Below are 16,005 nucleotides of genomic sequence, written 5' to 3'. Positions count from 1 at the left end.
ATGACTTTTTAAGTAATTTACTTGTTTTACCTGTTTCTTTAATTTTACAAACTTTTAAAGAATTTTAACATCTTTTCTTTTAAAGATAAATGTATTTTTATTCAGATTTTAGGAAGATCTGTTTTGCCTTTACTGTCTTTCAACTTTTTACTCTGTACTAAATGGCCAGGAATGTGCTGATGTGCCATTAAACCCTATACATGAATACACACATATATCATGCACATACAACCAATAATGTGTTAAAAGTGTGGTTAACTAACCAGCCAACCATAAAACCCTTTTTCTGAGGACCTGTTCGGAAACCTTTGGGGAAAAAGGAAGGAGGGATGGTGGGGGATAACCAGTTTTTGAGGGTCAAGTGAAGAGAAGAACCCACAGGTGAAGTAGCAATCACAGAACCCCATGTTGTACTCATTTCCCTGATATATGAAGTACATGACTGACATCTGTACTATCTGCTGCAATACAGTGCACACCAACTCTAACATGTGCTAGTCCTTATGATCCCAGGAGATTTGACTGATTGACAAGCACCTCCCTTTATCCCTGATCTATGGTGTACATTGCTTACTTCCTTACCAAGATAGTGAAACCTATCAAATCCAAACCCTGCAAACAAGAAGTTCTCATCAAATATGAACACAAGGCCGTTAGTCCGTTTGATGAATACACCAATGTGAATTGATCTTTACAGATAGTTGAGAAGGGGGAGTCACGGAACAAAACACGGGGTGGGTGGGTTAGAACAAAACATGGGTGAGAGGATCTAGAACAAAAATGGGTGGGGGGGTCTAGAACAAAACATGGATGGGGGTACAATTTCACCTACCATTTGTAAAAAATGGGTGGAATTTTCAAAATATGGCAGGGATTTAATATATAAAAATGGGATTGAAAAAATATAAGGATGAATCTGCACATTCAAAATCATGCATACTACAGGACTTTTTATGGTCTGATTTTATTCAAATATCCTACATCAGACCCTGGTGTGCAGTGCCATTCTACTTTAGTTCCAACGTTCATTCTCAACAAACTGAGCACTAAGATAATGATACCCACGTGACCAAAAGCGATTTCAAGCCAGAATCTTTCTTTCCTGCTTGCATCTGATTGCATTTGTTTGCAAGCTGAGAAGAAGAAAAAATATATTTCCAAAATTCTACTTTTACTTAAAATCATTTTAAATCATGTTACTAATTTACTAGTTAATTAACAATTAATTTATAGTTATTAGTTAAACATTAATTAATGAATAGTTAATAAATATTGAATTTATTAAGTTTTCATGGTAAAGAACTATATTGGGCACAAATTAGGTTCAACCACTACAATGATTGTTAGTATAATTAAATTAATAATGCTCTTTGATTGGATTACATTTTTAAAAAATCAAATTTCAAATTATTTTAAAATTAACTGGTTGCTCATGATGATGCCAGTAATATTTATTAAGATACATTTCCAATTCGGCAGTTGAGATAGGTTTTTAGTTAATATATTTTTCTGACCAAGGTTCAGAAGTGCACATCCCTGTGTAACATTTCCAATTCAGTAAGTGAACTATCTTTCTGACTGGGGGTTCAAAAGTCCAGATCCTTCTCCAACATTTCCAATTCAGTAACTGAACTAGTCAATACTTCTGACTAGATAACAAAAGTTATAATCTTGGGCTACATCAAAAAATCTATCACAAGTCAATATTTTCCAAGTTTAAAATTCTATGTACCTGTCCATATTTCCTGACTGGTGCTCTATAAATGACATTTTCAGGCTTAAATTTACACATATTCTATTCTGATCCATCCCTTGTATCACAAGTCTTATTAAGTGCAAATTAGGATCAGTGCCCAAGAGAACAAAAAGTTATTGTAACACATTAAATCCATTTGCAGATCGATGACTGGATCAATACGAGTGCCATACATAGACTGAATTGCCGGATTTCCAACAATTCCAGACTGGTTCATAAATTAATTATACCATCATTATTGACTGTTGGTATGGAGTGGATCATAAAATCTTTAACTGTAAAACAACCAAAGAAGTGGTAAATTAAATGCAGTCAGATTTACATACCTCTGTAACTAACCAGTTACGTTTTCTTCAATACATGTATACACATACATGTATCTTATTTAACAGGGAAACTGTAACCCAAAAATATATATAAACCTTTGTCTACATGGGCTTACTTGGAAAGTTTGCACCAAAAAACAAATTTGCAAATCTAAAGTTTAGAAAAATCAACATGAAAGGAAATAAACTTTTGCAAACACCACCACATGATAAAAAGTAATATTAATTTTTCTTGCATTTCTTTGTTTTGCATGCAAAATATAATAACTGTTTACAATAATCATCTTGAAGGTTGAACAAGCATACATGGATATTTACTGTGAGACATGCACAGGTATGAACTGTCAGTGTCATGAAATAGGGTAAAGTTTATATTAATTGGAGGGGGAAGAGGGAAATAAAATTCTCCATCCACTCTATTGCTTGAAAAATTCTTTGCAGAAAAGAAAACTAATTACAACCAATACATTATTTGAAAATAATGTATTATCTTAAAGTTAAAAAAAAAATCCAATATTTTGGTTGGAAAGTAAATACCAAGCCCCACCCCCTGGTCGGTTGTTCAAAGCAATCCGAAATTACAAGGGGGCTAAATATAAATATTTATGCACTAATGAATCGATGGAGATGTGTCAATTCTTTCTGACCTATATCAGAACAGTATATAAATATTTATGTATGCATGTATCTATTCAGACATAAATGATGCGTCTGATCACACATGTTGAAAAACAACTCTCAACCAAACCAGTAGGACCACACAGTGACACAAAAAAAATTTCTACCATATAAGTGTCATCTCCATGGCCTTTAAAGTAATTATCAGTGTCACCTCTGACACCTTTAAAGTAATTACCACAGCCATAACTGCAAAAAATGAAAATTCAGCCAATGTGGGTATGTGAGAAAGCTTGCCAGTAGCTTCTCGTGGGTCGGTGGTTCTTTCTGGGGTTTTCCCGGGTTCTTCCTCCACCTTTAATACTGGCCACCATGTATAGTCTATCATGTGCTGAAAAATGGCGTTAAACCCTACAACTACAACAACTGTCACCTTTAAAGTAATTACCACAGCCATAACTGCAAAAAATGAAAATTTATTTATCATGTCATGCAGTCAACGTCAAAGTCAATTTAATGATGCTTCTCACGTCTTGTATATTTTCATTAATGCACATTCTCTTGAACACAGCTAATAAAATAATTCTCTGCATCGAGTCCCTGTTTGATATTCTATAAATTTATACTATCCTTTCATATGTTTGAGAGAGATGGAGAATAAGAACGGGGATTTGTACAAGTATGTCTATATTAGCACTCCCAATACCAGATTCCATGGTGTGTTGTTGTTGTTGTTGTTGTTTTCTGGCCTTAACACCATTTTTCAACGCATAATAGGTTATACATGGTGACCAGTGGAACTGGTGGAGGAAGAATTTGGGAAAAACTTTGGAAAAACCACCAACCCATGGGAAGCTACTGGGATGCTCTCTCAGATACCCACATTGGCCAAGGCCAGGACTGGAACACTGGCAGACAGAGGTGAGATGGTAGTGATTGGTAAGGTGAATGCTTTAAACTAGTTTGCTATTCACAGCCCCTCTATATGTGCCAGATACTTGTAGCATTTTCTGAAACTTGCCAACTATTATTTAAAACAAACTGCCAAAACTTTTTCATCTAAGCAGGTCAAAAATGTATGTGTGTGCTATTCAGGTTGTGAAGTAGGTTGCTGGTCGGTCCTATCAGAATGCATTGAAATCGAGTGTGCCTGCTAGTGTTGGGTATTGTGTAAGCCAAATTCTTAAACATTACAAGCAATGCTACATGGATCCAATCCAGAGTAAAATGATGGGGGGAGAGTGGGGTACGGAGATGGGGAAAATAAGGTGGGTGTGGTCCATTAACATGGAGGTTTGAGGATTCTAAGTAAAATAGCTCGATAAATCAAGCTGCATGAAAACGGTCATTCATACTCTGGACATCAAAACAGCACCTTGGAGTCAGTAAAGCCTTTTGGTCTAACTATGTTCAAAACTTTTTCACTGACGGAAGCTTGTAATCCAAGCCAATAGTGAGGTGATGAGGGCAGTCATGAGAAGAACAATACAAAAAACTTAACTTTTGTCCAGGTCTGTAAGTTGAAAAACATGTTTACATAGCTAACTTTTTGTCCATGGCTGTAAGCTGAAATGATGTTTACATAGCTAACTTTTGTCCATGGCTGTAAGTTGAAAACATGTTTACATAGCTAACTTTTGTCCATGGTTGTAAGCTGTAAATTTACATGTTTACCTAGCAAGAATTCAAGGTCAGTCTTGCTTAGTTAGACTAGGTTTTTCCATTTGAAATCTTCACATTCTATTATATTATAGGTCAAGTAAAATTGTGTACAAATATGAAATTAAAAAACAATTATATATTTTTTTTGTAGTATGTCATATGGGCCTATTTGGGATTTAATTCACAATAATTTGCATCTCTTGAATTTTCACTTTGTATTGTAGAGAAACAAATAACTTGTTGATTTTACTGAAACCATTGGTTTCACTTCTTTCTGTTACATATTTTAAACCTAAAGTTGTAACAGTGGTCAGCATACATGGTTCATAACAAAAGGTTGAAGGTTGAATCCTGGCATAATATCTGCCCAGGTTGGCTACAATAGTGTGCCATGGGGCAAGGCACCAACTCCAGAAAAACCTTGTGTTTCTGTGTAGTAAAACACCAAACCAAACCAAATAATTAATTTTACCCAGGACTGTATCCCTTTGTCACAATAAGCAATATTCCCCACACCTTGTGTATTACAGAAAACACCACAGTCTCATAAAACTCGACAACCCATGTCAATTGAACACATTAATTGACACAGGTTATCTATCTCTGGCCTCTGCAGAAGAGCAGAAGTGATATACTAAGCAAAAGGTGTTTCCATACACCTATTTAAAATACATACATACATTTAAAATACATAATGAACTGAAATAAACACATGAAATAAACACAATGAAATGAAATAAACACCATGAAATGAAACAAACACACGAGATGAAATAAACACCATAAAATGAAATATACACCTTTAAATGAAATATACACCTTTAAATAAAAAATACAGCAAAATGAACTTTGTCATAAGAATAAATAAAAAATTAATTATTCACCGAGAATCATATCTGGTCTACAAAGACTACGCTCTCATTTCCAAAAGTAAATATTATCACAATGATTATACTTCACTATTACAAAATTATCACTATTGTAAAATTTGGCACTAGTGTAAATTGTAATTTTATTTTCCAGAAAATACAAATTTCTTTTCATATCAAACTTTATTTATCACAAAGGAAACTTCCTGATGACATTTGGTTCAATTAATTTAGTTCGAAATGATAATTTAAGGAAATAAAAATACAAAAATCCATAAATCATTTTATTCAGGGTAAAATAGCATCAATCCATGAATACATCCACTTGTTCACATGTACATACATGTACACATATGTGCAGATAGATGGATACACGAAGAAAATAAACCGAATGCTTTCCTACACATATTATCAATACAATTACATTAGCATCCTACAAAATAATTAGTACTTAATAAATTTGTGTACCGTGTATAATTGCCTATATAAGATTAGTCCAACTACACACATAGATCCTGAAGTGCTGTTATGAGATGTACCTGCAGATCAAGGTCTATGTTGTTTGTTCTACTGATTACTCTTAACAAACAGCATAGACCCAGATCTTCTGGCATATGGCAGATCTGGGTTTATGCAGCATGCAGTTGGACCCGACTTATAAGGGATTATATAATGTACATGTGTATAATAACACTGGCATTTATGATTGTTCTTCCAATCCTCCCCAGTGTGCTGATGGACAAAGCCTTGTTACTGGAATGAAATTTCCTACCATTATACCTAGGACCCAAACAAACACTACTTAACTCATTAATCCTGCATGACACCTTTACCAATTACGAGATTGTACCCTACTTTCCAACATGAACATAATTTATGATAACTAAAACAGGTGATATTAGAGAAATGGGGAATGATGCCAAACATGTAGAGCTTCTACTACCATTTAAAAATATAGCTGAAAGATATTATTTTTTACACCTATTTTTTTTACCTGGAAAATTGCTGGTTTCCGTTTGTGTCATGATTTTACACTTTCTGGCCTCAGATCTAAAGAAGACCAGTCTGAACTGCAAATGGACGGATCAGCCTTTGCAAAGGTAGGATAAGTTTTAAATCTAAAGTAAAAAGGGAACAAGAACACAAAAATCATGGGTTCAGTATGCAAAATGGTCAAAACTGTCACCCTTCTGTGCATGTGTAGGGACATAGCCAATGACATCCAATGTTTTTATACACCTAGGAAACCTACTAAACAAATCTCTGACAACAGGTGTGTTTGGATGCATTTAGATGTAACCCACAAAACGCATTTCCTACCCACATTTCAGGCAAAATGTAAATGAATCTCTAGGGGTCAATAAGTTAATTAATTCTCCAAAAATGGAGTGACACCTCATTACTTTCTTTCACCCCATTTATCATTCTTTAAAATACTCATCAGTGAGTGGTCACTTGTCCAGTCTACATATAATTAACACTTGACCAAAATGCTAAATCCACCTGCCACCAAAAGTCCCAAGACTAATCCAGGAAGCACTGTTAATATTTATGGAATTTTTTCCTGCAAATCTGTGGAATTTCTTTTATTATTTTTACAACTTTTGTTAACATCTGAGACTGACTGCTAAAAATGAGAATTTAGTTGGATTTATTTGTTGTATCACAAACATGGACTCCATTTCCTCAAGTATGTTTCATACTTTTTCCACTGCAATTGTTTTAAAAAGGAACACTGATCTTTAAGTGTCTTAAAGAACGGTCATTCTATCTCTTTCCCTTTGTGAAATGACTGCTTATCACCCAACTTTCCAATTAACTATTAATTTTTGTTGTAAGTTCTCGTGTTCATGGTCACCTTATTGCAAAATTCAAGTTTTCAAGGTCACCTTACTGTTAAATTCTAGTGTTGAAGGTCACCTTGCTGTCAAATTCTAGTGTTCATGGTTACCTTCCTTTAATTTATAGTAAGGGTTCTCATTCGAACGGAACTGTCCACAGGTTTAACGAAAACTGGGTGGGAAAGGTACTGTACAAGCATCCTTGCATCTGCGTCGGGGAGGGGGAGTCCAGTGGGGACCCAAAACTGTGGCCTTACAGTGAGCAAGTGCTGTACTAATAGGTGTTGTTCATTTTGCTATGATCCACCATTTTGAAGCACTTCAGATTAACAGGTAGTTGAATAGTAATTAATTACAAAATGACCTCTACCAAACTATACCACTTGATAACCCCCACCTTTATTTGACCTGCTGGTAAACTGCTTTTATCCTCATTTAGCACTAACGAGGGCCTGACAATATTTACAGGGCAAAGGGACAGAACCAAAATGTCCTGGGACAAAAAGTCACAAATACGCATAGGACAGAGAGTCACAGGACAAAAGGTCAGGATTTGATTTATTATAGTAATGGTGGACATGTATGACAAAATGTTACAGTAATGGTGGACATGTATGACAAAAGGTTACAAGACATAAAGTCATACTTTGAATAAAGTAACACTGCCATGTGCATATGAGAGAAAGTTACAACTTCACGATGGAGATTTTTAAATCCAAGGAGTAGCACCCTCGTTTCCACCAGCGATATGGAGCCACTACAACTAACAATATACAGGGTAATCTACACACAATACCAACAACATATGTGATGGATGGAATAACATTTTTCACAACTTGTAGGCTCGTCATACCCGTGCGCAGAACCTGCACAAAGTAGTCTCAAAGAGAAAATGACGCAGTTACCTCAGCAAAATGCAGTCGGAATCCAATCAAGAGAGTACCACAATGCCTAGTTCTACTACGGAAGGGATTGCAGAATTTGTGTACTGATTGTATTTCGGGCAGGGAGACCATTCCAGGGTTTCTTCATGGCGTTATGAACATATGACTAACAAGAAATACAGCAGTGCACAAATAATGATCAGTTTAAGACTGTATTAGCCATATAAATAAAATCATTAATGAACTTTTGAATTTGTAGTGACCGATACAACAATTTGATTATTTTTGTTAGCGTAGTCTTTTTTCATTTTTCTTGAAAACTGGAATAAAATATTATTAAAATGTTTTTACAATCAGTGCAACTTTCTGTCCTAAGACTTTGTGTTCTATGACATTTTCTGTCCGACATTCTAATTTTAATTTCTTTCAAGGCTATTCCAAATTTTATATCATTTTTAAAAAGCATTCAGTGCACAGCAGAATAATGGAATAAATGTATGATGCACGTCAAACTACACGTACTGATGCAGCAATTTTAGGTAACCAAATACTTCAAACATAATGACTCATCCAAGTGCATCACGCATATATATATATATATATATATATATATATATATATATATATATATATATATATATACATATACATACATACATACATACATACACACATGTATATAGTTAAAGCCTCTCACTCAAATATTAGAAGAGTTCAGTTCTGATTTTTTTTTCACATTAAATAATGTTTATGAAGTGAAAACTTGCTCTTAATTTCACTGGGAGCATTCTATATAAAACCTGGCCAATTCTCTCTTAAAGTCTGAAAAACTATCCCTAAAAACTATTATCTCCTTTATTAAAGAATATACATCACACAAGTTTACAGCAATTAAAGAGAAACTTCAAAACAGTGACATCTGCATAAAAAATATATTTTAATGAAAGTAAATCATTTTAGTTTCTATCTGGAGAGAAAATAGCCGCCACATGTTTTAAACAAACTTTATACTATATACAAATTGTATTTTATACTCATAAACTGCACATTTACAAAAATCTCAAACACTGTCACATGGCGCCATACTGTATAACGTTTATCCAGCAACATGTGTTGAATTTAACTGCAAAAATGTTAGTTGACCTTACAAAACAAAGTGGCATCTACGCTCATGAAATACAATCTATGAAATTTGACAAAACTATCAATAAATCTTCTCTTTAAAGTTGAATTATTCACACAACTTCATAATCAATAAACATGACAGGTAGCATACATATTTTTGTAACACCAGGACAGCTTAAACAAAGTTTAAAACAATTCAATATTAACAATTCACTGATAATACAATACAATACAATATAACACAATACAATACTATATTTAATACAAATAAAATAAAAATATAGCATGCATAAAAAAATTCTCATAATAAGAAATCATTAATAACTAAAAACAGGGGTGCCAAAAATAGTTAACCACAAAACTTATCAAAGTAAATTTGTAACAAGACCATCCCATAAGACAGTGACATATCACTTTGGAAGGGTTCCCAGTTTCTTTGGAGCCATTATGAAAGAAAAGGCCCTAGGGTCAGTCTGAATTAATAGCAGGTACTTTTGATGTTGCCCCCTGCCTCTGGCACTTTGGGTGCAAAAGTGACAATATTGATATATAACTTCCACAGAGAGGATTATAAACACATACAGGGATAATACCTAGATATAATCTAAAGAGTTTATCTCTGTGATTTTCACAAATGAACAGGAAAGAAAGATTAAAATACATGAGTGTATTGTTAGATAGTAACTCTGGTGGTTACCCTACAGTCTAGTTCATTGCCTTTTTATTTCTCTTATTACCAACAATTCTTAAAAGCAAAGATATATGAGTGGGAATCATTAGCATATTTGATATGTCTGCCTTCTCACTTTTCTAAATAGCAAAAGATCTCTGTTCTAAATAGTATATAAAACAATTTGTTCTTGTAATGAGTTATCCATATTAAAGTTTTTATTATTATTGTTATTATTATCATCATCATCATTATTATTGTTGTTGTTATTATTATACTGGACAGGAAGAGAAGAAGACAGAAAATTTCCATGACAGTATATTATTCTCATGTCAAAGTCAATATCTAAAGTATTGTAGCATGATACCAATCTTATCTGCATCAACCCCACCCCCATCCCTTCCATTGCCTCCTCTAATTACTAATCTATACCCCCTTTGGGGTTACTAAGTAAGGAACCAGATGCAATTGGCAGTGTACATGCATTTCTCCACAGGGTTGTTGGTTTCATCAATTAACAAGTAGTTCATTATCAAAACATTTCATTCCTTTCACTGTCAGTGCCAAGCCTGGTGGCCAATGTCCAACAACAGGAAGCAAATGCCCCAATAAAAAACATTTTTTGGGTGTAATTTTACTTTCTCAAATGACAAATGAGATTAAACATGTAAACAAAGTTTTGGAGACAAGACTCTTGGAATTAGAACTCAGCTTCTTTTTTTTTCCTAACATATTTTAACTATTTATCCTTAAACTTTTATTACAATTATATATCCTCATAATAACAAAAGCAGTACTAAATTGATTTATTTTAATGCAGCTTTCAAGACATAAAACTTCAAAGTCTCAAGCATTCATGGAGTTATTACAAACACAGATCATAATATTGAGACTATTTTTTTTCTTCATATTTCAATGAGTGCTTCATTTATGAAGGATATGCAATTATGGGATCAACTCAAAACAGCTATACAAAAAAAGAATTGCTGAAAATGCCCAAAAATCTTGCATCACATTTTCAAATCTTATCATTATTTCTTTATTTAATCCATCTAACATTAAGAAACTCTACCCACACTCAACCCATTTTATTTTCTTCAAAATATTCTGTTCTCAAAGTGACCTAGGAGTGATTTCATTAACTGTAAGACACCAAGTCCAAAGTCTTAAATAAGCCTGGAGTTTTAAGTCTGTTTTCAATCCCAGACCTTAAACTGTCATGCATTTACGGCCAGAATTTTTACACGTGCTCAGCCTGGCTCAGTTTTTATTTCACTCTCAGTGCAATAAAGTGTAAACAGTTTTAAATCAGAAGAGTTTTTTATGCAAGTTTACAAAAACGAAAGTCTGGAGAAAATGTGGTCTTTTTTTGGTTTCTTTAATATATTTGTAAATCTTCAAATTGAACAAAATTGTATTTTATGAAATATTGATAAGCCAGACAAGATGGGGGGGCTACAATTATTTTTTTCTTGGAAATATAGCCTTATTTTATAGATTTTTATCAGCAGCATAAAGCTAGCTGAGTTCTAGCATGCAAAAAGCACAATGACTTTCAGCTGCAGTTGAGTTCATATTCTGCAATCAGCACGAGGCAGCTGCAGTCCCTTCAATTATTTATAGATTGACTATATGCCCCCCCCCCCCTGCAACACGGATATACGTATCTAGCTTGACACGATCGCAAAATTACCTGCTACAGCCTTGAGTTGCCGCAAGACATTTGGATTGATTTTTATCTACTAGGTTAGGAAAATCAATACCTGAAAGTAATTTATCCATTTGATTTAGGCCGGTGCAAAGTCAAGTTTTCATGTGACTTGAGGGCAAAATACAGCCATGACGATTTGGGTAGTTTTGCTTTTCCTTTTAAATACAGTTTTGCTAATCTTCCACTTGAATTTAAAACTCCAAAACTGCAACCTTCCAGCTGTAAGATATTCATTATTTCAAACAAATCAAAAATTTTGTTTTTTGTATATTTCCTCAATCCGTTAATAAAGATATTTTTACAACCCATACAATTCAATGAAAATTATAAATATTTTTTTCCTTGTTTTTTTGTGTTATTTTTTTATTTTATTTACATGGGTTGTGCATTTTCCCAAGGTCACACCGTAGCCGCACTATTGCGGCCGATCCAGGATGGACATAGTGGGTGTTAGACCATCAAGTACATCTCTCTCTCTCTCTCTCTCTCTCTCAATACTGGCAGCGGTAATGTCAGAAAAAGGGCAAGAAGAAAAAAAGAAATCTACATGTTTGTCTACGTGAATGTCGAACCCACAAACCTTTAATCACGTGTCCTACGCTCAACAAACTCACCTACTGCATCGAACCAAAATAGTGGAAAGAACCTACAGCAAGGGATGAATAAAAATGTCCTCTTAAAAGATTTTTTTTTTTTTACTAACGGCGAAAGTGTGTTCATCTACAATGGACAACATGCTACAGATTGATATAAGTAAAGTCCCAAATCTATGCCTGTAAAATGTTACAAATTTGTCCCACTAATAAATCTACTTCATGCACTTGAGTTGAAGCTGTGAAGCCTGAAATTGTTCCAAGCCTCTTTGTATTTTCTCCGAATTGGTGATTATTAATTTAAAGGTGCCTTCTATGTATATTTACGAGACGTCTGAGAAATGGCAGATCTTTTCAAAATTTTCCACCTCGATGAACGCAACATTTACACTAGAAAGTATAAAGGCAGATGGCCAAGGCGAAATTATACAGGAGATTGAGCAAGACAAAATATCAACAAAATACTTTCAAGTTGGATCGTGGTGCGGGAAGGGGGGGGGGGTGTAAGGGAGTGGTAGCATGGCAACTGTCAAAAGATCACCGCTGGACGTCTGATAATTGTCTATGTTGTTTACCTTTTTTTTCCCCTGCGAAGCAATGCTTTCAAGTAAAAGCATTTGAAATTGTATTAATAAAGAAAGGCCATTATAATACTTCAGAAAAACACAGAAAATGGAAAAACCACTATATACAGATACGAGTCTTTTCCGTTGTTTTTTTTTCTTCAAATATTCTAATGATGTGGGTTGTGTTTTTTTTTCTTTGCTACATTTTTTTTTCTTTTTTGCAAATATTCTGTTTTTATACTCTATTGTTAAAATTTCAAAAGCACGTGATACATTCATCTAAAAGCTACATGCAAATCGGAATGTATTCTAAGTCTGTTCTTGTTACTTCTGTTGTTTTTTTGTTGTTGTTGTTGTTGTTTGTTGTAATTAATAATGCAAGACACTTTTTCCGGGACAGAACCCAAACAAACATGAAAAATTTACTTCAGCAATGAACGTTATTTTTGGGTTTGAATAACATTATCAAATCTTTTTTAGCAGCCCTTGAGCATGATCGTAACACTATCCGCTATTCCAGTCGTAATAAACCACATCCTCTGATTTCAACGATTTTACACATTTCAGATAAGGATTCGTACCAGCGCAATACATTCTGATGTTCAAGTCGTCACACAATATTAAATAAAGTTTTTTGCATCAGGTTAATGCCTGTCAGTTTATCTCCAAACGAAATTTATCAAGTTCACGTTATACATTCAAAATTAATGCCCTATCCATGAATTGTGACAACATTTCGTAATACAATTCACGTTCTAATTAATTACCCTATGCAACAACTAATAATAATGTCATCCTAATGAGACGTTCTAATTAATTCATTTAAAAACGTTCATGATGAAAAATGAGAGTGCAAATTTCTGAAACAAATATATTGCTCACAAACTTACCCAACTCCAAAGCTGTCACCCCTATTCCAAAATCCAAAACCAGAAATAAGGCTACGATTACAATGACAGCAGCATCTGCATCAGGCATCTTTCTATAAGCCTTCCTGCAACAACACAATGATGCCTGTCCTTTATCGACACTCGACAATGGCACTGTACATGGTACATCCATACCCACAGAATGTTACATCCCAAGTTTATCCTTTAATCTGCATCAATAATCCAGCGTGGTTAGTCAGAAATCGCCACAATTCCCGTCAGCGAGTCTAATCGAAAAAGAATACCAAAATGTAATTATTTTTTACATAGACCTCCGTTTTATTCTTACTCCCTCAACCCACAACCACACACTGAAATAGACACGAGTTTCCATCAATACTTAAAATCATTATGCGGAATCGGACCAAACCATTTTCACAATAGGGGAGATCAGGTAAGTACGCTGCCTCCAGGCAGTTCCACGCTTGGACAATGCTACACATAGAATCTTAGATTAACATTATAATGTTGCGATTCCATCATGCAGTATAAGATAAAAGTAGACTCCACTAGCTTATTTATTTATATAATTAAATCAATTTGTATTGGAATAAAAGGAATATATACGCTGTATATTAAAGGACTATCAAAGAGATGTGAGTGGGAAATAATATGTATAACTGTACACTAGGCTCACTCAAGTGTGGCCAACTTGTGTCAACCATTATCCAACTTTAACACTGGGCCACCCTTTCGACAATAAATCAATTGTGCATTTTATACCGTACACACCCAAACTAATGATAATATTTTAGACACAATCGACCCTGATCTCGCATTTCAAGTTGTTTTCATGAACATCAGTCATTGTCCATTGGCTGTTCCACTCGAACATTTTCAGCATGCAGATGAGACTTTTGTTTGGCAACGTTCCAACAGTAATAACTTTAGGTTCACCCTGTTGAAGTTGTGACCATCTGAAACGTCGGCGTACTGGTAAGACGTGAATAATGCATCGGGGTGAATTTCTTTAGCTAAAACGGACAAAGGAAGTGTATTTGGCATTTGGGGAAGGAAAAGGAAGTTATAAAACTATTTCTTCTAAGTGTCATGCTAAAGTGGTTGGTTAAAGAACCCCTTTAATCTCTTTTGCTAGATTATATTACAGCAAGTATTATTATTGTTATCATCATTATTATTAACAATATTATCATCATTATTACTAACAGTATTATAATTATTATTATTAACAGTAATATAATGTATCTGTAGGTGTGTTTTCTTACAAAGGTGGGGGGGATAAGGCCATTCCGCGTGGCGGCCAGTATAACCAGTGAAGGAAGAACCGCATACCCAACCTGGTTGAGTCGAGACTCGAACTCAAGCCAACAGGGGTGAGATGTGTTAGTGAAAAGTAAAAGCCTGGCGTCTTAGATCACGCAGCCACCTGAAGCTCTTTTAGCGAGCCTATTAATGATCATTGCTGACTCGACCAAGGTTGTGGACATTAGTACATGTACCAACAATCTGAGCACTGATGCTGCCCTTGTGAACTTTGGCATCCAAAGAAATTAAATGTCTTTTTCAATTCATTTATATTTGTCAAAAGCTCCGGGTTTTCTTCTCCTTTTTTTCTCTTCAGTTTATATTATTTTATGGTCACGTATATATTTCACAAAATTCTAACATTGAAGAACTAATTGTATTACATGTAGATAGCTCTTCCCTGATTTAGACACGTGACATGTTGTAAATAATACTGGGAGATCACGTTTGTTTGTGAGATAACAATTTTAGTCCTCCTACCAATCTGTATAAAATGAGGTCCCAACTGTCCTGCGCTACGATTGGACAGCGGCCGCTTAGGAGTCATGTTCTGGTGACCTATGTTTGTTACTATAATCGTCAATTGTATCAACCAATCAGATGAAATCTAATATCATCGCGTTAGGGAAACTGGGCAGTGTGGCTGAAGAGTATGTTAATCCACTGGCCTCAGCACTAAATAATCTAAACATCCTGCTGCGCAGTACAAAGACAAACCAGACGAAAACCAATTTTCACACCAATATTAAACGTAAGATGCAATTTTGTTACCAGAGATACCCAAAAAATGTAAGTTCTGACAAAAATAAATTTGTTCACGGTACTAGAAGCCTGAAGTTCCTTTCTTCGTAGAGCGCGCAATCACTTAAAGGCCCGCGTTATACGATGGTTTCTGTTATAATGTGGGTATGTGATAGATCCCATTTCATTAAGTGGTAGTAAAATACTGTGCACCATGCTTAGCTGGGTACCATGACACATTTGTACCGCGGTATTTCGGAACGTACTGCGAAACATACCACGGTATACCGCAGTTATATTAGGGACCAGAACTTCGATTTCTGGGGCAGGAGCCTGTGATATTTTTCTTTTTCTTTTCCGGCTCTCAGATGGCTGGAAAAAATATCTTGCTCTGATTGATAGGGAAATAACATCAAATTATATTGATTTTATTATCTGAAAGAACATA

At 34.6% G+C, this 16,005-nt stretch overlaps 1 protein-coding gene across 2 annotated transcripts in view; it reads right to left on the bottom strand.

The window, feature by feature from the left end:
* The window catches only part of LOC149778769 (discoidin domain-containing receptor 2-like), a 173,971-nt gene extending 160,093 nt beyond the window's left edge, over positions 1–13,878 (bottom strand). For both annotated transcript variants that reach the window (XM_089939520.1, XM_089939521.1), the window contains exon 1: positions 13,512–13,878. In XM_089939520.1, the coding sequence (XP_089795646.1) occupies positions 13,512–13,683 (172 nt within the window). In that variant the 5' untranslated portion in view covers positions 13,684–13,878. The remainder of the gene's footprint in view (positions 1–13,511) is intronic.
* Between the last annotated feature and the right edge of the window lie 2,127 nt (positions 13,879–16,005).

This window comes from Sinohyriopsis cumingii, chromosome 17 (assembly GCF_028554795.1).
Source record: "Sinohyriopsis cumingii isolate HCF-2022 chromosome 17, ASM2855479v2, whole genome shotgun sequence".
In the NCBI taxonomy this organism is placed as follows: domain Eukaryota; kingdom Metazoa; phylum Mollusca; class Bivalvia; order Unionida; family Unionidae; genus Sinohyriopsis; species Sinohyriopsis cumingii.
The sequence above is the reverse complement of the archived record's forward strand: the minus strand, read 5'-3'. Positions and strand labels throughout refer to the sequence as shown.